Source organism: Ilyonectria robusta (assembly GCF_021365365.1).
Source record: "Ilyonectria robusta strain PMI_751 chromosome Unknown BGZ61scaffold_2, whole genome shotgun sequence".
In the NCBI taxonomy this organism is placed as follows: domain Eukaryota; kingdom Fungi; phylum Ascomycota; class Sordariomycetes; order Hypocreales; family Nectriaceae; genus Ilyonectria; species Ilyonectria robusta.
The window spans coordinates 3,489,963-3,513,683 of record NW_025764436.1 but is presented as its reverse complement, the minus strand read 5'-3'; the positions used below and the strand labels follow the sequence as shown (position 1 = coordinate 3,513,683).

General features: G+C 51.3%; 7 protein-coding genes and 1 non-coding gene across 8 annotated transcripts; 4 read left to right on the top strand and 4 right to left on the bottom strand.

Annotated features, from left to right (window-relative positions):
• Positions 1 to 387: 387 nt before the first annotated feature.
• BGZ61DRAFT_490193 (ClpP/crotonase-like domain-containing protein) lies at positions 388 to 1,249 on the top strand (the record flags this gene model as incomplete). The annotated part of the gene is made up of 2 exons (XM_046250305.1): positions 388 to 589; positions 660 to 1,249. The coding sequence occupies 2 exons, from the start codon at positions 388 to 390 to the stop codon at positions 1,247 to 1,249; spliced, it is 792 nt and encodes a 263-aa protein (XP_046111358.1).
• Positions 1,250 to 1,926: 677 nt separating this feature from the next.
• BGZ61DRAFT_340781 (pyrroline-5-carboxylate reductase dimerization-domain-containing protein) lies at positions 1,927 to 2,927 on the bottom strand (the record flags this gene model as incomplete). Its single annotated transcript, XM_046239338.1, has 2 exons — positions 1,927 to 2,299; positions 2,353 to 2,927. The coding sequence occupies 2 exons, from the start codon at positions 2,925 to 2,927 to the stop codon at positions 1,927 to 1,929; spliced, it is 948 nt and encodes a 315-aa protein (XP_046111357.1).
• Positions 2,928 to 5,010: 2,083 nt separating this feature from the next.
• On the top strand, positions 5,011 to 5,699 carry BGZ61DRAFT_472883 (uncharacterized protein; the record flags this gene model as incomplete). The annotated part of the gene is made up of 4 exons (XM_046248390.1): positions 5,011 to 5,053; positions 5,099 to 5,151; positions 5,206 to 5,301; positions 5,355 to 5,699. The coding sequence occupies 4 exons, from the start codon at positions 5,011 to 5,013 to the stop codon at positions 5,697 to 5,699; spliced, it is 537 nt and encodes a 178-aa protein (XP_046111356.1).
• A 1,083-nt stretch (positions 5,700 to 6,782) lies between these two features.
• BGZ61DRAFT_341466 (amino acid permease/ SLC12A domain-containing protein) lies at positions 6,783 to 8,741 on the bottom strand (the record flags this gene model as incomplete). The annotated part of the gene is made up of 5 exons (XM_046239406.1): positions 6,783 to 7,423; positions 7,469 to 7,887; positions 7,938 to 8,147; positions 8,236 to 8,443; positions 8,498 to 8,741. The coding sequence occupies 5 exons, from the start codon at positions 8,739 to 8,741 to the stop codon at positions 6,783 to 6,785; spliced, it is 1,722 nt and encodes a 573-aa protein (XP_046111355.1).
• Positions 8,742 to 13,508: 4,767 nt separating this feature from the next.
• BGZ61DRAFT_442213 (uncharacterized protein) lies at positions 13,509 to 14,801 on the top strand. The gene is made up of 2 exons (XM_046244695.1): positions 13,509 to 14,097; positions 14,170 to 14,801. The coding sequence occupies exons 1-2, from the start codon at positions 13,550 to 13,552 to the stop codon at positions 14,498 to 14,500; spliced, it is 879 nt and encodes a 292-aa protein (XP_046111354.1). The 5' UTR covers positions 13,509 to 13,549; the 3' UTR covers positions 14,501 to 14,801.
• Positions 14,802 to 15,802: 1,001 nt separating this feature from the next.
• BGZ61DRAFT_472880 (general substrate transporter) lies at positions 15,803 to 17,463 on the top strand (the record flags this gene model as incomplete). The annotated part of the gene is made up of 4 exons (XM_046248389.1): positions 15,803 to 15,826; positions 15,879 to 16,000; positions 16,055 to 16,365; positions 16,418 to 17,463. The coding sequence occupies 4 exons, from the start codon at positions 15,803 to 15,805 to the stop codon at positions 17,461 to 17,463; spliced, it is 1,503 nt and encodes a 500-aa protein (XP_046111353.1).
• A 608-nt stretch (positions 17,464 to 18,071) lies between these two features.
• Positions 18,072 to 18,143, bottom strand: BGZ61DRAFT_t37. Its single transcript has one exon. It is a non-coding gene; the product is annotated as a tRNA-Gln (tRNA).
• Positions 18,144 to 18,801: 658 nt separating this feature from the next.
• On the bottom strand, positions 18,802 to 21,855 carry BGZ61DRAFT_442210 (sulfate transporter family-domain-containing protein). Its single transcript, XM_046244694.1, has 4 exons — positions 21,331 to 21,855; positions 21,126 to 21,271; positions 20,526 to 21,072; positions 18,802 to 20,473 (listed from the first exon to the last, which is right to left on the bottom strand). The coding sequence occupies exons 1-4, from the start codon at positions 21,608 to 21,610 to the stop codon at positions 18,987 to 18,989; spliced, it is 2,460 nt and encodes an 819-aa protein (XP_046111352.1). The 5' UTR covers positions 21,611 to 21,855; the 3' UTR covers positions 18,802 to 18,986.
• Positions 21,856 to 23,721: the final 1,866 nt, after the last annotated feature.

Below are 23,721 nucleotides of genomic sequence, written 5' to 3'. Positions count from 1 at the left end.
AGTAAATTGGCCCTGAATCCTTCCCCTACTTATTGCCTTCGGGCTCTTTTCTACCTAATGATTTAGGATATCTAAGACTTGTATAGTTTAGCTCTAGTCCATAAAATAGAGCCAATTGATCGAGTCGATACAGTAGTGTCTTCGCATTGATTAGGGAAGTCGGCTATCAACACGGCGATATCTCCGGCCCCGTTTTCCGGACTCAGGTCGCCCGCTACATTTCCCCGGTACCTCGGCCCGTCTCTGTGTCAAAAACATTGAATTGCCTCTTCAAATTAAGCCGTTTCTTCTCGGAGGGCAGTATTACTGCCCATGATCATTTTAGAACCTCTAAATTATTTCATCATGGCGCCGTCCGAGCCCGTTTTTGCCAAACCTCCACCGGACATGAAGCATTGCCTTGTCTCATTTCCGAGCCTGGGCATTCTCCTGGTGCTTATCAACAGACCGCTGGCTTTAAACTGCCTGTCCAATGAAGCGAGCAATGAACTTGACTCCGTCTTCAGATGGTTTGACCGGGAGCAAAGCCTTCGCGTAGCTGTGATAAGCGGAGTGGGAAAGGCGTTCTGCGTTGGTGCTGATCTCAAGGGTTAGTAAACGTCCACACTACGTTGTGTTCATTTCGCGAATCTAGACAACGATGTCTAATAGAATTATAGAATGGATGGCAAACCATAAAAAGGGAATCTCAATGAAGCTTCCCGAGAACGGATTCGGCGGCCTGTCACTCAGAGGTGGCAAGAAACCCGTGATTGCAGCAGTGAATGGCCCCGCGTATGGAGGCGGGTGCGAAATGGCCGTCAACTGCGACATGGTCGTGGCGTCGTCAACAGCAACCTTCGGCTTGCCTGAGGTTAAACGAGGCGTGACTCCTTTCGCGGGAGCGCTACCTCGGATCATGAGGACCGCCGGGAAGCAGCGCGCAACTGAGTTGGCGTTGACGGGTAGGCCAGTGAGTGCACAAGAATTCAAGGATTGGGGTCTCTGTAATCACGTCGTTGAAGAAGGAAAGTGTGTCGTGGAGAAGGCAATTGAGTATGCTAAAATGATTGCCAACAACAGCCCCGATGCGTCAATCGTGACACGCCAGGGGCTTAAGCTTGGATGGGAGGCCTTGGGCGTTGTAGATGCTAGTCGAGTCTTCTTGGAAGGTTGGAGCAACCGGATTTACGATGGTCCTAATATGCAGGAGGGCTTAGATGCATTTACGGAGAAGCGAGAGCCGCGTTGGAAGGACAGCAAACTATAGTGCAGTTCATACTGGAGACCACCTATTCAGATACCATTTGCAACAAAAATCATTTCACGAAACATGATGGTATTGGGTCTGTTGTGATGGATGTCTAACAGGATCCGTATTATGTCCGCAGTCGCTCGATCCACTACCCACGTATTAAGGGCAGATTACAATTCAAATAATGCCTCATTCCCCGATCCTTCACAATTCCTACTCTCATCTCAAAATGCGCTAAGTTTGTCTTGGTGTGGTGATAAAGCTCTAGCGGCCGTGGAATGCGCGGGCCCGGCTTCTTCAACCGTCTTGCCCTGGAGCTGAACAAAAATTGTAACACGGGTATCTTTCCGTCCCCACATAGAGGCTGACGAAGTCATTGCCGCGGACGGTTAGTCTCCTACCTCCCAATGATGCCTATGAGCTCTTATTTTATGGTAATTCGGACTTTGTTCTGCTTTTCCTCCCTTCCCAAGTTATTCTGGTTTAAATGCTCACTGCACCCTTTTAAATTCGTTTCCGAGTGCTACTCGTGTTATGAACCTTCTACTGAGTTTATCAATAGCTATTATTGAGCCAAATCACTGGGATCTGTTTGAAAGGTGCTGCGTGTAACTTTAATCTGTCCGGCTACATATGCATTGAGGCTCCCTTGGCCACCTACATATCTATTATAGTCGCCCAAAGTTCGTACGTCATTCCTTTACCACATCTACCAGGGCCGTCATTCCCGCTGTGCCCTCCAGGGTCTTAGTAGGTGCGGGGCTGGAAGTACGATTTCCACTCATTGCAACATTCGCTTTCCAGCTCGCCTCCACAGCGGCCTGCACAATCTTGCCCGCGTCGTGACGATCCAAGGTCCGAATCGCCTTTTCCGTGCTTCCGCCTGGGACACATACGTCATTGACCAACTGCTGCAACGGGATATCGGGGGATCTCTGGGCCAAGAGGGCCGCCCCCATGCAGGACTGGACCACGAGCTGATGGGCGATGTCGGCAGGGAGACCATGAGCCGTTCCTGCTGCGACCAATGACTGTAGAAGGTGATAGACGTAGGCCGGAGCGGATCTGAGACTGTGTTAGTCATGCGTGGGTTCCAGGATTTCTGAATTTCTACATACCCAGACACGGATGCGGCTATGTCCATGAGTTCCTCCCGAGGGAGCGTCGCAACGACCGGCGAAATACACTCAAAGATCAATTGCACCTCGGCCGCGAGGTGAGGAGTCATGTGCTGGTTAGAGAAGATTGCCGTGGCACCTTTCTTGACCGCAACGGGGGTATTGGGCATGGTACGCATGATGGGCGTTTCTCGAGGGAGCCATTTCTCAAGCTGCGAAACAGTGATACCCGGGCAAACAGTAACCACAACCAACTGCTGCGTGGCACCGGCTGCCTTGAAAGCTTGAGTTATCTCGTCGCAAACCTCCGCTGTGCAGTGAGGTTTTGTCGCAATCACCACGATGTGGGTGCTTCTCATGTAATCGTTGAGCGACCAGATGAGGGGATCCTTGTTGTCTCCAGTCACGAGGGCCGAGGGATAATCCTTTCGCAGGCCGTCAAGAGCTTCGGGGCGACGACCAGTCAAGGCCAGTCTGTAGGATCGTGAAGGCGTAGATTCGGACAATAAACCCTCTACAATACCTCGGCCAAGCACGCCGCAACCGATGACGGTCAACTGAATGGGAGAGTTCATGATGAGCAAAGAGTGAGAGGAGTTGGAATGTCGCTCATGTCCCAGCGTTCATCCTAAAGGACCATAATATATACATATCATCCACCATTACCAGTTGGCTACTATGTCTTGTGCTGGCAATTGTGATTCGGGAGGTACGAGATCGTTTCAAGATAACGCCTCAATATTCCAGTTGACATAGCAATATTACCGTGACCAGGCAGCTGAAAGACATGTAAGTCGTATTACAGTCATCTGGCACTGCATGCCGAGAGAAACACAGAGATGAGATGGCGAATCAGATTGGTTAAAATTGACGCGGTCGGGGATTCAGGGGGACGCGCCCCCACCCGAGAGATGGTCGACGACGGGACCTACGAGAATCAGACGTCAAGTGGTGCTACGTGAGTACTGTATTCCAGAACGCAGCTTTTGTAATACAGACCACAGATACACTGAATCCAGTAAAGATCACCGCCTTTCGCCCACTTCTGTCACAATCCACCAGTTACAATCCACTTGATCTGCATTCAAAACTCAATATCAATACTCACTCAATGACAGCAGCTCGCTCCGCTTGGTTCCGAATTTTAGGTCTTCCTTCCGAGGGTACACTGCAGTTTGTCAATCCGCCAACGCATGCGTTATTTTGGCGGAAAGTCCTTTATAATTTGGTGGCCAGGGATTTGGTAGACTCTCTGCGGGCTGGCTGAGGTCGGTTTTTTCCGGATGCTGACAATCTGCGGTCTGTATTACGGCACTTGTGCTGCCAAGCACAAGAATCCTCTCGCTTCCTCGTTCCCCAATTGTCTTGGAAATTGGCATCCGTAGCGATTATTCTGCATGTGGTACACGAGCTTTTTTGTAGAGTCTCTTAAATCCCCCTTGTCATTATCCCATTGCGTTCAAAAGCCCCTCGCATACGAGTTGAATCAAATACTTTGGGGGGGAAGGGTCGCAGGGTGGCACTGACAACGCCGTAGGAATACCATGTCTTGTCTTAACTGAGGTAGGATAAATCTAGGAAATGATACCTATTGGACATCTCCATGAAGATATGACCGAGTAACTTCTACGGAGCAGGAGCGGCAGGAATACGGAGGCCATCCCTTATCAAGAAACAATGTAAATCGACACGCCACAAGGTGGTACACTCCACTAAAATCGGTCGTACTCAGTGACGCAGCATCCATCTCGGGCCGTGCCAAATATTGGCTCGTATTAGTCTCGAGGAGGGATCCTAGCTGCCGTGTCTCAGACCCTTGGGTTCAAAATTCCCTGTCGCACAAAAAGGGGTATCAGTATGCTGTGTCTCAAGACGACGTGTCTAGGCAGACGATTCTATGAGAGAGGATTTCACAACAGCTTGGCTAATGCCCGTTAGCCTCGGGCCGAAGAGTTAGCGGCTGTACGTCGCATTGTCAAGCCCAACTGACAAGTGATGGACTACTCCGCATGTTGCCCTGCAACCAAAATACAGCCAAACTCTTTATCCCAGACATTGGTGCCACACTCCAACATCACAAACATAGAGGACTAGTCTAAGATGCTGTTGGATTGTGACCCTGTATTACGAAACCTCTGATAGATGGATATCCTGACCTTAGTCAGAAGGGGGGTCTGATAACCCCTCTTCCGGGCCGATCCGGATGACCGGAACAAGCAATCATCAACATCATCATCACTGCATTGATCCTTATCCATTTGATCGAATAGTCCGTAACGGATCCAACAGATGCTTTTAAATTATAGGGAGTCACACTAGCCGTTGCTAATCGATATATCCTCGAGTGAGACAAATTCCCATTCCGTGTGCCCATAGAACCAGTCCTCTCCAAGCCATGCTAGCCTAGATAGGAAAGCCGATCAGAGAAGGATACCCTTGCTACCAACGACAGCGTTAAAACCATTTGGCAAAGAAGTGGAACCGTAAATATTGGCCTCATGGATGGCGCGTTCTATTTCATCATTAGAAATACTCTCATCTAAAGTTCCTAACAGAATATCCTCCTTTAATCGTTCCTGGATGAAATGTAGGCTCCCGGCTGACAAGAGCAAATGAAGAACCACAGTGGTTGACGTTGCCATCATCGCCCTGCCCAATATGGCGGCCAATATGGCCGCCAATGAGAACGGCAAGGTCACATGTTTGCTTGTCTCTCGCTGACCTTGCGCTCGCTAACCGTTTGTAGCCAACTCCTCCAAGTGCTCCCGTTGCGTGAAGGGCCACAAGACCTGTGAAGTGGTAAGTCTCCAGATTATTCGTTCGTCGATCCACCAATGAGTAACTCCGAAACAGCTTGCGCGCGAGGATCGACCAATTTTGGTCAATCTATTTGCATTTCTAGCTGCCGGGCAGTTCCCCAAGACCAAGGCGGAGTACCTTGAATCCCCAGTAAGGATTGATACATCCCACTAGCTTTCTCGCCGCTAACACGCTGCCATCAGTCCGTCCAGGCAGTTCGAACTCCCGCCCGCCGTCTCCTTCATCGCCTCAAACTTGAGAACAAGATCGCCCGCGCTCAATCCTCAGCCGCCGACGCCGCTGCTGTCGCCGTCCAAGAAGCCAGTGAGGCAGCCGCACGCGCGCAATTTATGGAGCTCACGGCACTTCAGGTGCAAATCGACATTGCCAACCATCTCCGCTGCCTCACGCAGTACATGTTATCGGGTGTTCGAGGCAGCGACGTCGCTCCATGCTACACGATGCCCGAGCGTGTTGGGCCTGAGACGGTCCCCGCGGGCCTGAACTTTACCGCTTCCGACGACGACGATGAGGAAGAAGAGGAATAGTGTGGTCCCTGCCTGGTAGCCAGCTTTGGGTTCGTTGACATTGTACCAATAGTGTGGTCAATCCACAACCTTACGACCTCTGTGTCAAGCCTCTCCGTGATGTACATCGGATGGACTTGATGGTCGATAACTTTGAATTTCGAGCCTTTATCGTCACTGTGTCAAAAACAATCCTTCCATAAGAAACTCTCAAAGGCGGATTAGTCAGGGTCAACAATAATAGGAAATGTCACATGAAATGTCGGGACGCATAACGACCGACTAAATATTGCCGGTTCACTATTGTAACTAGCATTAATAGTTTCAAATCGCTCAATACGATAGCCTCCAGCTACAGCCGGATACTTCCAGTGGACTACGTCTTCTTCATACTCTAAATATCTAACTTTTCTAGCTTTTGGAATCGGACGTGCCAGCATTAGGGATTTCCGGGATGCCTCTGAAGCTTGTGAGCTCAATTGACATTGCGATCAACCAGACCAACGGGGTCATCGGGGTCATCTCATGATCCACCCTTCACATACGAGACCGAAGAGAGGCCAGTGACCTGTTGTTAAGCCGCATCCTAGACTTCTTACTCGGAGACAATATATGATGCCGTGACATGCTCACAGCAACTGCATTCTTTTCGATGAATTAGGTCAATGCAACGAGGCGGAAAGTTTCGGGGCCAAAAATCACATCTCATTAGAAACCATATGGTGGAATTAATGGCAATGCGCGTGTTTCCTGAGGGCTTGCCTGAACCAAGCCATGAGATTAAATGGCCCAGGGCAAGGCCTTGCTTATACATGCAAACTACCTGCCTGGGGTGTCCAGTTGAGTGAGTCCTAACAGAATCAACTTTCCTGTCTAAGCTCCGTCTTTCTTTGATCAAATTCAGATCGGCCCTAACGAAGCTTTGACAAAGATTTAAATTCAGTCGAGGGGGGCCTTTCTTTGAACGTAATCATATTCATTTGGCCGCTACAGGCACTTGGAAGGCTGAGGTAGATTAATTAAAATATTCTAGTCTTGTCGCTTGCCATCATACAAGATTTTCCACAATTCTACCGACATATCGTTCTTCCTAATAAACGATACTCAACAGAGAAAGCGATAGAGCTTTTTCCAGCGTGGCCAAGCAAGCTGCTCACTCCGTTCTTGCTCAGTAAGGATGTGAACTCGGGAATACCGCCGACCTGTGGTAATGTCCATCTTGGCAATCCGGACGACCTGCGTCCGAAACCATAGTTTATGGGCGCCGTAGGATGCTAGGATAACAGGAAACGCCATGGCGCGGAGGAAGAAAGCCTGAGCTCTAACGCCAGGCGAGTCTGATACGTCGAGAGGCCAGATGCCGATCCAAACCTGCCCAACAAGGATAATGGAAAATCCAGTAAGTGCGAACCAGGACCCGGCCACCCCGACTGATGACCGAAATGGGAGCTGGTCTAAGGGGCGAGACGCATATGCCCAAGCTTTTCGAAATCGGATGTGGCAGAGACAGATGCTGCCCCAGGTAAAGAGCATGCATAGACTGCTAATTGAGAGGAGCCAGTTGAAGATGATACCTGTTTCTGCCAGGTCCACCAGAAAAGCTAGGAGACCAATCATACATGCAAGTACAATAGCCAGTAAAGGCCGGCCTTGTCGATCGACGTAGGAGAATATTCGAGGGGCATGGGACTGTTCGGCGAGGGCGAGGAGGGTTCGAGAGGACCCATACACAGCAGAATTGCCAACTGGATTATGTTAGAATTTGCATGGGCTGGAAGAGAGATGCTTACCACTAATAACAGCGATTAAAATGACGACATTCATAATGCTGGGCAGGACCTTAGTCCCTGCGCTTTCGATGGCAATAACGAAGGGGCTTGCAAGCGCGGCTGAGGTACTCTTCGCGCCCAAAAGACGAGGGTCGGTATAAGGGACTAATAGTCCGATGAGTAACAACGAAACGCAGTAAAAGATCGAGATTCGCCAGAAGACCTGTTTGATAGCTGACGGTAGGGACTTTCTGGGATTGGCAGCTTCGGCCGCAGCCAGGCCGATAAGTTCAGTTCCGGCAAAGGCAGCAGACGAGTTGACTATAACAGTACAGAAACCCTTAAAGCCGTTATTAAAGGCACCAGGGTCGCGCCAGTACTGCCATCCCATGTAGCCGCTGTCTGGGTGGCCACCGATGTTGATGACTGTGCCCAGTAAGCTGGGTTGATTTAGCAAACAGAACAAATATCAATAGACAATGAGGCTTACATAAAACCAATCACACCAGTGATTTTAATAATTGAGAAAATAAATTCAGCCTCGCCATAGGCCTTGACGCCGAAGAGGTTGATAATTGTGATTAAAGAAAGAAAGATCGCGATTACGATGGCCTTGCTCAAATTTTCGTTCCAGTAGTTGATAGTATATGCTCCTGCAAGGATCTCCATCGGCAGGACGAAGAGCCATTGCAGACAGTAGCTAATTGGATATCTTGTCAGTTATTTTTCAACGCATCGGAATGACCCATAACTCGATGATTGATCGGCAGATAAGAGAATGGACTTACTTCCATCCCATTGCGAAGCCCCAAGAGGGATCAAGAAATCTGGTAGAAAAGGCGGAGAAGGAACCAGCAATTGGAAATAAGACGCAGAGTTCTCCTAGTGACTGCATTGTACTGTATTGCAAGACGCCATGGATAAAGAAGGACAGAAAAAGGCTGGCTGGCCCACCGGTGGAGAGGGAGTTGCCAGAGGCTACGAAGAGGCCGGTTCCTACGGGGGCAATTAGCATCAGAGAGCATATGCTACCTTCCATCTGACGCTTACCAATAGCGCCTCCAAATGCTATCATCTGCAAGTGTCGTCCCTTCAGCTCCCTCGCAAGAAGCGTGTTGGCCGTTTTGATGTTGGCGGCGCCCAAGTCGTAGTCACGGCTCCCGGCGACGGCGGCTATGACTGGGGGAAGAGTTTGCTTGTACGGAGAATGCTGAAACCTCCTGGGCGGTTTCTCGGCGCGTCGGAACCCGTCCACCCAGCCCTCCGGCTCAGACCGGGAGGATTGCTTGGTCATGATATCCCAGTTGTCGCCATGGTCCCGTGCAACCGCGCTGCCTCGCCTCATGTCGCTCATCCGACTGGTCTTGACATCAACGGTGAGGAGGTTACTACCCTTTGCAATGGGCAGTGGCGACTGGTATCACGTTCGGAGATGATGAAGAACGAAGAGAACCTGTCAAGTTCAGGGATGGACGGTTCTTGAATCACATTTAAGACAGCCCATAGGCGTGGCGCAAGGCTACGCTTTTTCAGGCATGGTCTGGCAAGGGAAAGCTTTTACCGAACTCTAATAGCGTGACACGAGTCATGGAGAGTTTGAGGCGTTTTCGTCGATGGCCTGACAGCAAAAGCGAGGGCGCAAACGTGATATTGGCGGAGCGACTTAGTCCATCGAACGCAGAGGCGGCCACAGAAGCGATGACACTCTGATGACAGCAGCGGCCCGCAGCCAAATCTCTGCGTACGACCCTGCACGAGCAGTCAGATCTCACGATTCAGGTCCCTTCGGACGGGATGGACGGCTCCTTTTAGCGTCGATCCAGCTCTAACTCCCAAGAAGCTAGATTGAATCGTCTTATCAGGTCAGTGCGCAAGCTCACCCCCATGCCACGCGGAATTCTTTCCCCTGTGCAAAGTGAATGTGGCCTAGCCCGCGATAGCTTTGCAACAGAGTCAGGCTCAGGGGTTTCGGAAGAGAACGATAAACGAAATCACCACACCACTTAGTTGAAGATAGGGGACCCAGTCCAGTGGTCCTGTTTCTTTATCGTCGTCGTCACACGGACGGCATCTCTCAGCGCCCGCTCTGCCACTGGTCGTTGTTGCTTGTGGTCGGTGTTGGCGTCGCATACTTCGCGAACAGGCGTTCCACTATCTTGTAGCCTCGTTGATCCCCTGGCCCACTGATCTATCTGTGAACTAACGTCACCAAGCCCGCCAGCTGACATACGCCGATCGCATAATCACTCTCATTGCAGAAGCTGTCAACGCCGATCTGACCGGTCCCTGGGTTGACAGGCACGCTAGGAACGGCGCGTGTTTGCGGGGTTCGTTCCATGAGGGCCAATACCGTCAGCGTGTCATCTTCAAAGTACCGGTAGGCCGCTCTAGGAAGGATCCTCGTTGCTCGTTCTGCCGGGTCCGGCAAAGCGGAATACCTTGCAGCCCGGCAGGCTCGCTTGGACCGCTTGCTTGCCTCGGCATTGATCCGCTGGAGCCGGGGCCATCGGTTGACAGAGCCCATGCAGCATTGGCAGCTGGGCGACACCAAACGGAAGCCTTGCGCATCCCGAGATACCGGGCGCGGCGACTAGCACAGTCCGTGTTGGGGTGGATTCAAGGACTGGGGAGCCGCGCCGTCGACTATTAGATGATTGCCATGAACGATGAACTGTACGACGACATGACCCTGTCGAGCGCATTTTTTCGGGAAAATTCATTGTGATGCCTGGCAGCATGGAGCTCGTTGTGGTAAACACGACCAACAAGAGGCCCCTCAAGTAAAAGCTCACCCATCACCCGAGTGAGAGTAGACGGTTATGGTCTTCAGGGTCCACCGCCCACGTAACTACTCTGGCTCCTCTTCCAATTTTAATCGCATCTTCTGGAGTGGACGGATTGTCATTGATAAGACTCACCGGGGTGCACTCACTTGGTCCATAGATGGTAAATGCCTGTGGTGTGGCGCCCCACTACTGTTCAAAGTCTTTCACGCGGATCGCCTCTCCACCCAACTTCCAAGACCATGGGCTTCAAAGTACGCACCTGGTTTGGTGATAGTGGCTGATAAACAGAAGGCTTTAGGAATACCGCATTGGCCGTCAAATCGGTTATGCTTCTAGCTACCTAGGTTATTCTTGAGGTCATCTTCTATCGGGACGCAAAGGCATCCATCCACTGCGCTGGTAGGGCTGTGAATGCCCATGGGTACCCACGGGCTGGGTACAGTACGAAAAAGAATTAGCGCTTATAGGTGCCCACAGGTACCCGTGGGCGCCCATGGGTAGGTACCCAATTTTACACCTTAAGTCCCACAGCAGCAAACACCGTCAAGACATTCAAGATAGATCTATTGAAGCTGTATATGGAAAAGCCATAGAGTTTTGAGTTATTTGTTGTAACTGGCGGTCAGGGGCTTTTAGGCTAGCTGATGCGATAGTAGGGACGTCTTGAGGGTTAAAAAAAAAGATAAGCTGACAGAGGGGAGGCAGTATTATCTTTTGGAGACTTTTTCTAGAAGTAGGAGAGACTCAGAGAGCTCAAGACTAATTTAGAAAGCTATAAGTTTATTGTTTTCATTTTTAAGAGATTTATTTGAGTCTATTTTAACCGACGTTATGATCTCTATCCGACCTACGTCTTCCACCCCAATAGATATCGGGCAGCCGCGGACCGTATTGAGACCTGGCCAGCGGAATTTCCCCTTATCAACCTGATATTTCATCTCATAAGATACTTCCCTACTTGGAGATATAAGCCTCAGATATATCCGACCTTATACGTATAGTTTAGTGCAGCTTCGGGCTAACTGTACAAGACGCCTGTGTGATAATTTTCTGTGTCTCTCCCTTAGGACAAGTTAATGAGTTGGGTGTTGGATTCTGTTACTTTCTCCTGCTAAAATAAAGCCAAAGCCCTTGGCTTGTTGGTGTATAGCCGAAGCGGAACTTCTCTGGTCGATGCTGACCCCCTTCCACATTCTAATACTACTAGACGTGAGAACGATGTTCATGGTGGAGTCCATGAGGCCAGTTCAGCGTTACTGAGCTCCATCATCAGATAGTTTCGAGGAGGATCCGGGCTTACTGTCTGAACATTATTGCCCAATCTTGAGCTGATTTGTTGGTTGACAGGTGAAGACAGAATGAAACTGGTGCTGACTTGTTGAATGATAGCCTAGAGTCACTATTCTGGAAGAGACAAGCCAAGAAACATGAAGGTTCCGCCGACTTTCATTACAGCTAGCATCACGACAGTAGCCCACATCGGCTTCTCAAAGCAAAGATGCACCAGTTTGTCTTTTGCCACGCCCAAGTCAACAAGCTAATAAGCTCACCTCGTGGTAAGCCGATCCAACTGGTTATAGGTGAGCTCCCCTCCTCAGGCGCAAATTGCTGGAGCGTCGGGATGCGATTTTGCCTTGTCCTCGATCATCTGATGAACATATCGCCCTGCCAGCTCGGGTAGGTTACCATTCCATTCGCATAGCTGCTCCAGGTCATGTGTCGTAAGCATTTCGATATCCGCCAAAGACTTCTCAGGACCTGCACGGTCCAACTGGTGAGTAACAGTCTCTAGTCTATTCAATAGTGTCTGGACCGCCCATGACTACATCTCTCGAGTCGAAGCTGGCGGCAGTCTTGATTTCGTTGGCGCCAACCTACACCACGAGGACGAGACCATACGTGTTGAATTATTGCTGTTGGTCGCTGTCCTGCCACTTTCCAATCACATCCAGACCGGAAGCCTCTTCGTACGGTTGTATGACAAGCAGTCTCTGAAACATACATGCTTTCTGACTGCCCGGAGATACCTTGGCAGTTCGATGCAATCTCATATTCTCAAATGCTATTATTTCTGTCGCCTGTTGCTGCACCGCCTTCAAGTAGTCTAAAACTCTGTGCTCGCTGGCCAACTTGACCCTCAATGGGGCTGTTGCAAATAGTCAGCCTAGCTATTTTGTCAATGCCAACAACGAGTGCGGCCCTCCTGGACACCGTGATGACAAATACAATGTCTTCGGAATTGGCCATCCATCGAGCAATCAAAGCCCATGCAGCGCGGATTACTGTTGGCGCCGCGATATCCGTCGATCTCTGTCGGGGCTACGGGAATTGATGCTCCATGATTCTGTCTGCCACTAGCTGCTGCACAGACAGCGGGAGGGCTGGGAATGATGGACGCCAGCAGTCTGCTGGACTTTATCGCCAGTAATTTTTCATCTTGTCGTCATCTTTTTGCTTGATGTAAGCAACAAAGGGTTGGAATTGAGATGTTCGCTCAATCAGCTTTCGGTGGTATGCCCGATCCAACATGTCGACCATCATTGGCATTGACCAGCCGTCATAGAGGGCATGGTGAATCGTCCATATGAACCACATTGATGTCCCCGTGTTATTATTAACAAGTATGTCACATATATTGGGATATCGGGCTCTTGCGGTTATCAAAGCAGTGAAGCATTTCTTCCTTGATCATAGGCAGGCGTCCATGGCCACCTTCCACGTCGCCACCCTAGTACCTAGGCCTAGCTTTTTATTTAATCAGGTCAGTGACTAGCTGAAGCTAAGATCTCGAAGTATCCGGAGCGTGTCGGCTGTCCGAGGTCATCCAAGGTCAGTCATCATCTATAGGAGTAACCCAAAGGCCCTCTATCAGATAGGTAGAATCACAGGAGCTACTTCCGCATTATTGCTGTCCGTTATCGTTTTCCATCATGGTGAACTTCGCTCGCCGGCAAGTCCTGTAACGGCCAAGCTGTGCGACAAGCTAGAAGCGACCCGTATCACGACAACAACTGGTATAGCAAACAAAACAGGCAGGGAACGGCGGTCAACGAAGGAAATGGCTGTATATTTAGGACCCAGGCTAGACAGATTTTGAGCCAGACCCTTATCCTATTCTTGCATCGATGAGTGAGACCCTGCCTGTGTCAGCGACCCTCTCGCGCTTTCAACTGCCCGGCCGCAAAGGTTTCCGACTTACCCTACAGTACGACTCTCTCACGTGATCATCTGCAAACTTCTTTTCTTCCCCGCTCACCCAAGAACTCACCCTGTAACGCTGAACGTCAACAGCCGAACGAGCTCACTCACCGGAATCATGTCTGCTGACCAACCTGTGGCCATTGCGGAAGGCCGGCGTATTTATCTTGGAAATCTTCTCTATAATGTGAGGCCAGCCGAGATTGAGGAAATGCTGATAGCCAACGGTTTTGGATCATTCGAGCATATTCACATCTCTGTTGATCCAGTCAGTGCGAGGAACCCTGGTTACTGTTTTGTTGATTTTCTGCAACGAGAGGACGCCGAACGAGCTATCCAGTCTCTCGCTGCTAGCATTGGCAACCGAGCAGTAAAAGTCGGACCATGCAACCCCAAGCAGAGCTCTCGCTCCCGATACGGACAAGAGGCTCAGACTTTCCAGCGATGGGGTGACTGGGAAGGCTCAGGTGCGAAAGAAACGCGCAATACACGCTCCAGCAACTATTCAGAAAGCCGCCAGCAAGGTCCCCGTGCGGCATTGAATCACTTTCGAGAGTTTGTTAACGCCCCGGCTGAGCGGCGGATATATATTGGGGGTTTGCCCAAGATGATCAGCCAGTCACAGCACCAGCTGGAAATGGAAAAGTTACTAGATGGTTTCAACCCGTGAGTGTAGCATTGGCTGTCATCGTAAGCTTGTTCTCGGGGCTGGTGTGACTGACACACGTGGTTATCCAGGGTTGCCGTTGGAAAACGGATTACACCGCATGAAAGTACAAGAGAGAGGGCCGGAAATCATCACTACTGTTTTGTAGACTTTGGGACTGCGGAAGAAGCAAGTGCTGCCATTGAGGCATTGCATGGGAGTCCCTGGGAATCAGGAGACCAGCTTCGTGTGACACGTGCAGGCCGTATCCCGCAAAGTCTCAAGAGTCGTGGAGAGCACGGGGGCAATCCGCAGCCGTCGAACGATTCGGGATCCGGAGAGAGGTTCTCGGGAGGACGAAGCTCTCAGCCAGCTCCGGCTCCGAGAGCTATGGCATCAAGCAATTGGCGGAGGGCAGAGTAGGACAACTCGGGATGTTATTAGGCGCTTGGGGATATGTTTACTTCGAGTCTAGTTGGCAGGATCAAAAGGGAATAAGAGACGGGTCTGGGTCTCAGTTGTTACGGAATTACGGTCTCGGACCCGGTTGTCACGGAGTTTTTCTTTCAACAAAGTGAAGCTTGTCATAAACCAGAGCCAAGAGAAACTGAACACGAGTTTTGAAAATCTAGTCAAGTTCGGGATTCCTACTCATTTCTCTATGCTTGAAGTTACATTGCTAGCACTATACTGGATACTACAACATTCTGAACAAAGTTAACATGAAGCTATATAGAGTTCTTATCTCGACTCTTCTTCTCTTGATGTGGATAATTCCCTGTTGTTCCGCCCTCCCGTCTGCGTCTGCGACCTGCTGACAGCCGAACTCGAGCTATTGCCTCGACTACCTCGTAGTCAATTAGCCCGAAAGTTTTCCCATCCAAACAATTGTCCTGACCACTATCAGACGACAAATCCTCCCATCGGGGAAATGACGTTTTCCTGCTCTACCCCGGCGTTCGGCCGCTAGCGCCAGTTCGCAGCGCAGGTCAGATGCACTTCCCCAACCTCGTTTCCGGCAGCGTGGCTGACACGATGCTACGTGACTTGGCCGCTTCAAAGGGAAATATTGGCCACGCCGTCCCCACGGCCTCACGACGAATCAGCGCCTCGTAAAGCCGCACCTGAGGCATGATTTGGTACCTAGCGGTGTCGGGGATGCGGGGTTGGGATGGGGACCCCAGGTTGCCCACGGAGCCTCGGCCGTGTGTGAGTCGTGTGATGGGCCTCGCTCTGGCTTCTTATTTGAGCGGCTCCAAGGTGAAGAAAAGGCGGAAAGCCTAATCCCGGCGGCCTGGAATTCTTCGGACTTCGCTTGGCAGGGGCGGCTAGCTTGTTAGGACTAGCGTTACTGCCGCTCTTACTTCGTATTAAGGCGACTCTCAGTTTGGGCTAAACCCCAAAGGCAACTTCAGGCCGACCAGGCCACTCAGTCTCGGTTTGCGATAAAAGCAGCGCGCCTCCGGAACGCATCGACCGATGCCATACCCGAATTGGCTTAGATAATCATTAGCGTAACGACTCGAAGCGCTGCAATCACATCACTTCGTCCGCTCCAAATGTGGATAGTGCAGATATCCCCGGCTTCGTGGTTTTAACTTGCACGCACGTGCTTGGCTATATATATTCCATCAAAGTCCCCATGTTGTTGATCGTCACTCTGGTCTCTGCATCTCAGAAGCTTATCAACCATCGATCACACGCAACTCGTGTGTCGAAGCGAAGATGATTGCTCCCAAGACCTACCAGGTACGGCGAGAAATCTACACCTCAGGGCGGAGCTGTTGCTAATAGTTCCCAGTTCCTCGTCGGCGTCTTCGCCTCTCTTGGATCATTCAACTACGGTTATGATCTTGGTGTCATTGGCGGCAGCGTTGCCGCGTCTTCCTTCGTAGAAGAATTTCATCCCAATGCAGATGAAGTGTACGTGCCCTGATGGAACCAGCTTCACCTACTTCCCTGCTAACATGCTCGTAGCGGTGCTGTCGTGTCCCTCTTCACTGGAGGTGGATTCTTCGGAGCTGCGGCAGCTGGTCCCCTGGGTGACATACTGGGTCGACGATACGCCATCATGATTGGCGCCATCATTTTCTGCCTCGGCGGTGCCTTGCAAGCAGCAGGCCAGAGCCTGTCTTTCTTCTACGCCGGTCGAGCTGTAGCTGGACTCGGTGTTGGTATCCTCGTCATGATCGTGCCCATGTACCAGGCCGAAATCGCCCATCCTTCTATTCGAGGCCGAGTCACTGGCCTGCAGCAACTGATGCTTGGTATTGGAGCCACTTTTGCCAGTAAGTTGTGACGAGTGCGCCATCTAGACCAAACGACTAACCCTTTACCCAGCATGGACTGTTTACGGCACCAACAAGAACTACACCACGAGTGAGCAGTGGCGCATCCCTCTTGGTCTCCAGATCATCCCCGCCGGCATTCTTGCGCTCATGATCCTCCTCTTCCCGGAATCTCCTCGATGGTTGATCGACCACGGCAAGGAAGAGGAGGGACTCACCACTTTGGCCAAGCTTCACGCCAACGGAAATGAGAGCGACCCCTGGGTTCAGGCCGAGTATTTCCAAATTCAATCCGCCATTGCTCACGAGCACGAGCATGCGGCAAAGGGCTACAAGGATCTCTTCACCGATCGTTCCAGCTTCCGACGACTTTTTCTGGTCACCGCCCTCCAGGCTTCAGTTCAGATGACCGGTGTGTCTGCCATCCAATACTTTTCTCCAGCTATCTATAAGACGATAGGCATCGGAACTACCGAGGCATTGAAGTACCAGGCTATTAGCAACGTCCTCTCTGTCCTTGCTCAGCTCTGCACGGTCCTGTTCATCGACAAGCTGGGTCGCCGCTGGCCTCTCATTATGGGCAACGCAATCAACTGTCTTTGCTTCGTCATTGTCACTGCAGCCATCGCCAGTTTCCCCAAAGTCTCCTCGTCGGTTCAGAACCAACTCGGCTGGCTCTTCATCGTTACCAACTGGTTCTACCAAGTCAGTTTCTCATTCACCTGCGGTTCTCTGTCATGGATCATTCCCGCCGAGGTGTTTGACACCAAGACTCGCTCCAAGGGTATTTCCATCGGTGTCATGGTCTCCTTCGCTTTCAACACCATGATTGGACAGATTACCGCACCCGCCATCAAAAACATTGGCTGGAGGTACTTCCTGCTGTTCGTGGTGTGCAATGCCACAAACGCCATCTTCTTCTGGGCGTTCATGCCGGAGACGAAGTTGCTGCCGCTTGAGGAGATGAACGAGTTGTTCTCGAGCACGTCTTGGTTTGTGCCAGGTACGAAGCGAAAGCAAGTCAGCGATTTGGACGCTAGGGTTGAGGAAGCCAAGTCTCAGAAGGAGGATGTGGCGGGAGTTGAGACTATTAACTAGTCTGACACAGCTCGCATTATCCTTTTATAATCTGAAGACCTCAAGAACTCAGGCTTAGTGAGCTGTTGCAATAGTCACATTATATAGCAATAATTAATACATCATTGTATTGAGCCTGGTCACCGTACACGGGGACAGGCAGTGCATAATGATCTTATCAAACCTCTCTCGCCTCTTCGAGTTCAAGTTAGACCTCGTGTTCCTCAACGTCTCCATCGGTGCCTCCTTGCTAATCCTATTCTGAAAAACGCATCCAGTCGCCTGGAGTAGGTTCATAATGTGGTGTCTTTGGGGACATTGTTGCTGAACGACCGAGTTCCCACTTGTACGGCCGGCCTTCAGCGTCCCACTCATGTGTGCTAAATCACACCGCTGTTCAGTGGCCTTGCACGGTGTCAAGGTCGCTCAGAGAATAACCAGAACATTCGCAAGAGCGATAGCTAACATTCCCGGACGCCACTTGGGTACTAATTATGCTCCATCATTTGTTACAAAGCGTAATACATTGTGAGATGTCCGAGTTATGAAATTAGAAAATGTTACAAAAAAAGAGAGATCATGTTGCGAGATTGCTCATGCTATGAAAAAGGAAACCATTGCAAAAAGAAAGGTCTCGGAGGGAGTCGAACCCTCGCTGGCGGAATCAGAATCCGCAGTCATAACCGTTAGACCACGAAACCATGGGATTGTTGATCCGGGCCACGAATTTCGGGTTCTGTAGTTTCACCCGCCCCACACTCGCCATTCCGAAACATGGATGCAAGAAGCCGAACGAAGTTGTGGAAAAAAAGGAACTGTCCCAAGTACACAAGACCATCATCACTTCATCACCATGGAACTGAAATGGAAGGAACAGAAGACAGCTATGCATCCAGTGTGTCGTGTTAGATGACCACTGACGGCTTGATCCAGTCCGTCTCATTCTATCATACCGTGTCGGCGGAAGATCCATTCAGTACAGACTGAGCGCAGGAATATCACAATAACCCCCGACAGCGCCAACTGTTGAGGCGTGACGACTGAAACGCCGTGGAGGACAGAATCCGGAGAAATGGGAAGAGACGCGTTTGGATGGTAGTGATGCTGGCGTAGCTAACGGTCTCGTTAGGTACAATACCCGGCAAAGAGTTGGCGTGTTCAACGCGTGCAGAACATGCGATAGACTGTATTCTGTCGGATGCATTGGAGAGAGGGTCAAGACCGAGGACCATAGCTGTCATTGGACTAGATGGGCTCGGTGATGGAGGTACTTATTGTGGAGCCGAAGGCGAGGGGCGACGGAGAGCAGCGGTGATGAACTCAAGAGGAGTGCGGGAGATGGGCCGGACAGATCAATTATTTAAAGCGCACACTTTGACGTTGCTTCGATTATAATAGCTAGTCTTGAGTGGATATTGTACCTAAGCTGTTGTCTTCTAATACATTTCTAACAAGGACAATCTGTCTTCTTTACAAAGAACCCCATACGCCAAAACGCCAAAAGCAAGTCATAAAGTCGTTCAGGGGGTATTCGCCCATCATCCTTACATTTGGAGCTTCTTGTCCTTGTTCTCCGCATCCTTCATGGCTACCGCCACCGCATCGACTAAATCCATGTGGAAAAAGGGCCGGTCAACGCCATAAATGGCGGCCATTGGCTGATGATTGCTCGATGAAGACGAGGATGACACTTCTTTGGCCTTAGTGTTGCGTCCACTCGGCGTGTTAACCGTCTTCTCCTCCTCTTCCTCGGAGGATTGTCCCGGGACGGAATCCTCGACGCATGCAGTGCCCGACTCAATGTCTGACTCATGACAATGGTCTGGGTTGATGTTCGTGTTCCACTCCGTCAATGTGGTGGCTATTGAGTACGCTGGGATCCAGCTAGCAAGGGCCTCGGTGTTCTGAGAAGTGGGAAACCCGAAGCCGGCGCTGGCAAGGGAACGGCGAGCCCAACGATTGTTGATACTGGCGAAATGCCACTCCACAGCGTCCGGAGCGGAGTACCGGTCGAGAGAGTTTCGCAAGTCAACGAGGCCCTGGATGCAGGTGATGTCAAGGTTGTTCACAGCAGAACAGTCGAGTACGACCGCTCGAAGATAGGGAAGGTTGGCGGAATGACAATCGTGCTTCCGAGGGCCGGCATCATTCCAGGGTCGATCAGACTCCTTCTCATAATGCTCCTCCGACATGCGACGAGTCTTGTCCATGAGGTATTGAACCAACGTGTCGATATGGTACGCTTGGTTCGTGTAGTTATATCCCTCACTGAAGCGGTAAATAAAGATGCCGGGATATGGTGACTCGACATCAATGCCAGGGTTTGAGGCATCTTTGCGATCCAGAGGCAAGAAAACTTCACGGGATTCCGTCTCGCCATGTAGAGTGTTGTCGCTGGAGCTCCGACGTGACTCATTCACCTCGTCCTCTTCGTTCACAATTCGATGCGCTCTAACCCGCCCGAGGAAGTTACCCTTTGTGCGAGCGAGGCGGAAAAGAAGCAGCGCAATGGAGAGAGCAGTGCCAACATAGATGGACGTCTCGAGCGTGTCAAAGATGGCCACGACAACGCCAATTACCCAAATGCACATCTCCAGAGGCGACAGTTGCCAGTAGGTGTACAACTTCTTTGGTGGGGCGATGAGATTGCAGACGGCATGGATGATCAGACCGGCAAGTGCAGCCTTGGGAATGTAGTAGAAGACAGCGGTCAACACGTACAATGCAAGGACGAGAACCAGTGCACTGAAGACACCTGCCATGGGAGTCTTGACGCCAGCCTTTGAAAGGACGGCGGAAGCTCCAAAAGAGCCGGTGCAGACATAGCCGCCCATGAAGGGACTGAAGATATTGGCGGCGCCCAATGCGACAATCTCCTGCGAGGGGTTGATGGTGTAATTATATTGCCTTCCCATTGCCTTGGCAATAGCGATGTGTTCAATAACCAAAATGATTGCCACGGCTGGCAACTGGGGCATGACGGCACCGAGCAAGCCAGTGCTCGGCGTCGGAATGCTGGCGCGTTGGAAACCTTTGACAATTAGCGATGGCGCATGGCATCAAGTAATGGATGGAGAGCATACCGGACTCAATCTTCCCGACGATCCTAAACTTGGACTCTTCGAAAGGAAGACCCCTGTTGACAAGGAAGCTGATGAGGGTGAAGAGCACCATGACAAATGTCAATCTCAAGGAGGAGACATAGGACCAAGTGCGCTTCATGCGTGGGTGTCGCTTTTCCATGTAGGCACAGAGGTCCCTAATCGCGAACAGCGAGACGATAGATGTGATACCAATCGCAGCATCAAGCTTGATGTCGGACAACGACTTGAGTGTGTTGATCATGACTTTGTAAGGGGAGTCTCGCGTGTCAATGCCCGTAATACCGAGCGCACTAGGGACTTGAGTCGACATGATGGTGATACTTGCGGCAGTAACGAAGGCTGAGATAGGGATGTATGGGATGAATTCAATGATCCACCCCAGTCGGAAGAGTCCAAAGAAGAGTAGAACAGCCCCCGACATCAAGCTAAGGGCATGGGCAATCTCTTCGTTGGTGTATTCTCCCGGCGATTTGTCGTTGACGTGACCGATAACTTGTCCAACAAGGAGGGATCCGACGGCGGTTGTCTGTATTTAGTTGTCAGCGGGGGCGACTAGGTCAAGGCAGTGTGGATTCGTACGCCAATAACAATGTCTTTCGACGTGCCGAAGACCCAGTACAACACGGCACCAGTGAAGGATGTATAGAGACCGTGGGCTGGTGTAAGTTGGGCGAGGAGAGCGTAAGCCATGGCCTGAGGGACGACGACCAAACCAATAGTGATGCCTGCAGCACGACGGTATCAGTAAAAGTGTGTGTTATTTGGCGGTCAGGGGAATATTTACCGGCAATCACATCACCCAACAGCCAGTTGAGGCCATATCTGCTGATCCATGTTGCAAAGGGGAACAATTCTTGCACATATTGGATGGCACCGGCTTTGCTAGGGGCCAGCTCCTTGAACCACTCAGCGACGGACGGCTCATCCTCGAGATAGATGTCGGCGGGGGCGAGAGCCTTCTTGGCTCGTTCGTCGAGATCCTGGGGAAGTCTGGAATAGCGTTCATTGACGTCTATCCCGAGGACAGAGCTGGTTATGAAGTGGGAGACCTTCTGAGACGCCATGATGGAGGGCGGTAGAGGGTGGAAGGCCAGAACCAAGTGTCTCTGAAGGGCGGAGAATGTTGAGAGGGAGAAGAAAGACGGCGTTTCAGCAGCATGATATACTAGGCCTCGGGCGGCGGGCGGGCGGCTCGTTGTGTCGGGGATCTAGAAGCGACCAGGCGGATGAGAAGGGCAGAGGAGAGTCGATCCAGGTCGGCGACCACAATTGCAACGACTCATCGGCCATCGCAGGCCGTTGTGGGCCGTTGGACGGCCGAGGAAAAGTCTAAAGTGTGGTGTCGCAGCGCGGGAGTCGGCCGAGAGACGGGGAGCAGGAGGCAGCTATCGCGGGAAGGAGCTCGTGTGGGCAATCGCCTTCCGCGACTGGCTGGCGCCGTGCAACTGGGCCCACGACTTATCTGGGGCAGGTTCCATGGGGAATTAAGCATCCCGGCCAGTTCCTGCTTTGTTCCCGCTTTGTTCCTGCTGGATGACTGTAGGTGCCCGATCGCCGATAAGGAACCTGCGCGAACTTGCGCCGGCGTAGGGCAGGTCCCCGGCGAGACCCGCGGGAGTCGGCCGGGGAAGGTGCGGCCTGGCGGTCTTGGCAGGAGCCGCGGCGCCACGCACGAGCCACTCGCCGCCGCTCGGTCGGCTCCACCGCCTGGAATCGAAGCCGCGCGCCGGACCGAAAGCCTTGAAATCCCCAAAATCCTCCCAAGCCGGCCGGCCGGTGGGAGTCGGGGAATCGGCATCAGCCCACCGCTTGTTGACGCCCGACCTGAAAATCTCTTCCAATATCCGACTCCCTGAGCTCGGGCATCATGGCCCCACGTTTTCCGATATCTGCAGGTTTCTGCACCACTTTTTAAGCAGCTTAATTACAGGGCCATCTTCCCAGACCACCTCAAGCGATCCGAGGCAGAGGGGGCGGTATGGCTTCTCGACATTCCAGTGACATCAACATGTCTGCCTCACTCACAAACTCGCCCATCACTTTATTCAGCGACACCGAGAGATCCGTGGACTTGGGCACGCAGACAGCCTCGACTAGGTCATAGTTTGTGTGATCCTATCTGGAACGGCTACGCAGCCGTGTAGATAAGCCGACGGGATGAATGGGCAACAATCACACGCCTGGCGCAGCGCATGTGATTCGGCTCGATTCAATCCCTTGCAGGGATACCGCATACACCAACGCGAGATCCGGGCGGCTTCCAGTCCTGCAAATGCCGCCGAGTCTTGTTCCTCCCGACCTGGCTGATGCGTCTGGCCCCAGCTGCCCCCTTCGCCTCTTTCGGCAAAATATCCATCTGTAGACCAAATTTCGTTCATGACTGACAATCTAGCTTCAAATCATCAGTATCTTCTCGACACGCTGCTACGATTCTTTGAACAACGGTTGTGTCTTGTTGGGCGGCCCGATGGTGGCATCCCGAAGACCTACACACTTCTCTTGCAAGGTCAAACCTCCTTGTGGCGACCTTGCTTCAGCAGGCGAAACTAAGTTTGCGCATTTGGTGCGTCTCGTAATGTTGTCTTCCGTGGATTGTCGCTGTCCCATATCCACCAACGCCAGTAACAGTTCTTTCCCATCTTTTAGACGGTGCTATTCCCACGGGCCCAGCGCAAGGCTGCCCATAATCGCTATCGTATCGATATGCTTGCCAAGTCTCCTTCCTTTCTTCGCAATCTCGAATCCTACATCAATCTCTTCTTCCAGACGGCCTAGGTCTAAAATGACAGATGGCGGGTTGTGTTGTGCATTACGTTGAGTCTACTTCTGTAGCACTTCCGCATTTTCGTAGAATAGTTCTGTGCGAGGTCACCCATCGCTTCTAATATAGCGGCATCTTCTCTGTATAATTTATTTATCTTTATGCAAGCTGAAGTCTCCAGGCAGTCCCCCAAGACAGGATCAAGCTCGCCTACGGCTGGCATGTCGAGGAATGTAAGTGTCAACTAACACTAACGGCACAGGTCTACAAAAAGTGCGAGTGGTCCGAATGAAGGGTAGCCAGTAAGATGATTAAAAGATATAACTAACCCTATTGATATGAACCGAAAGCTATCTCTATACTTTTTACAGCAGACTCAATACACTGAGCGAAGTGCTGGCACGCTGCCCTTCC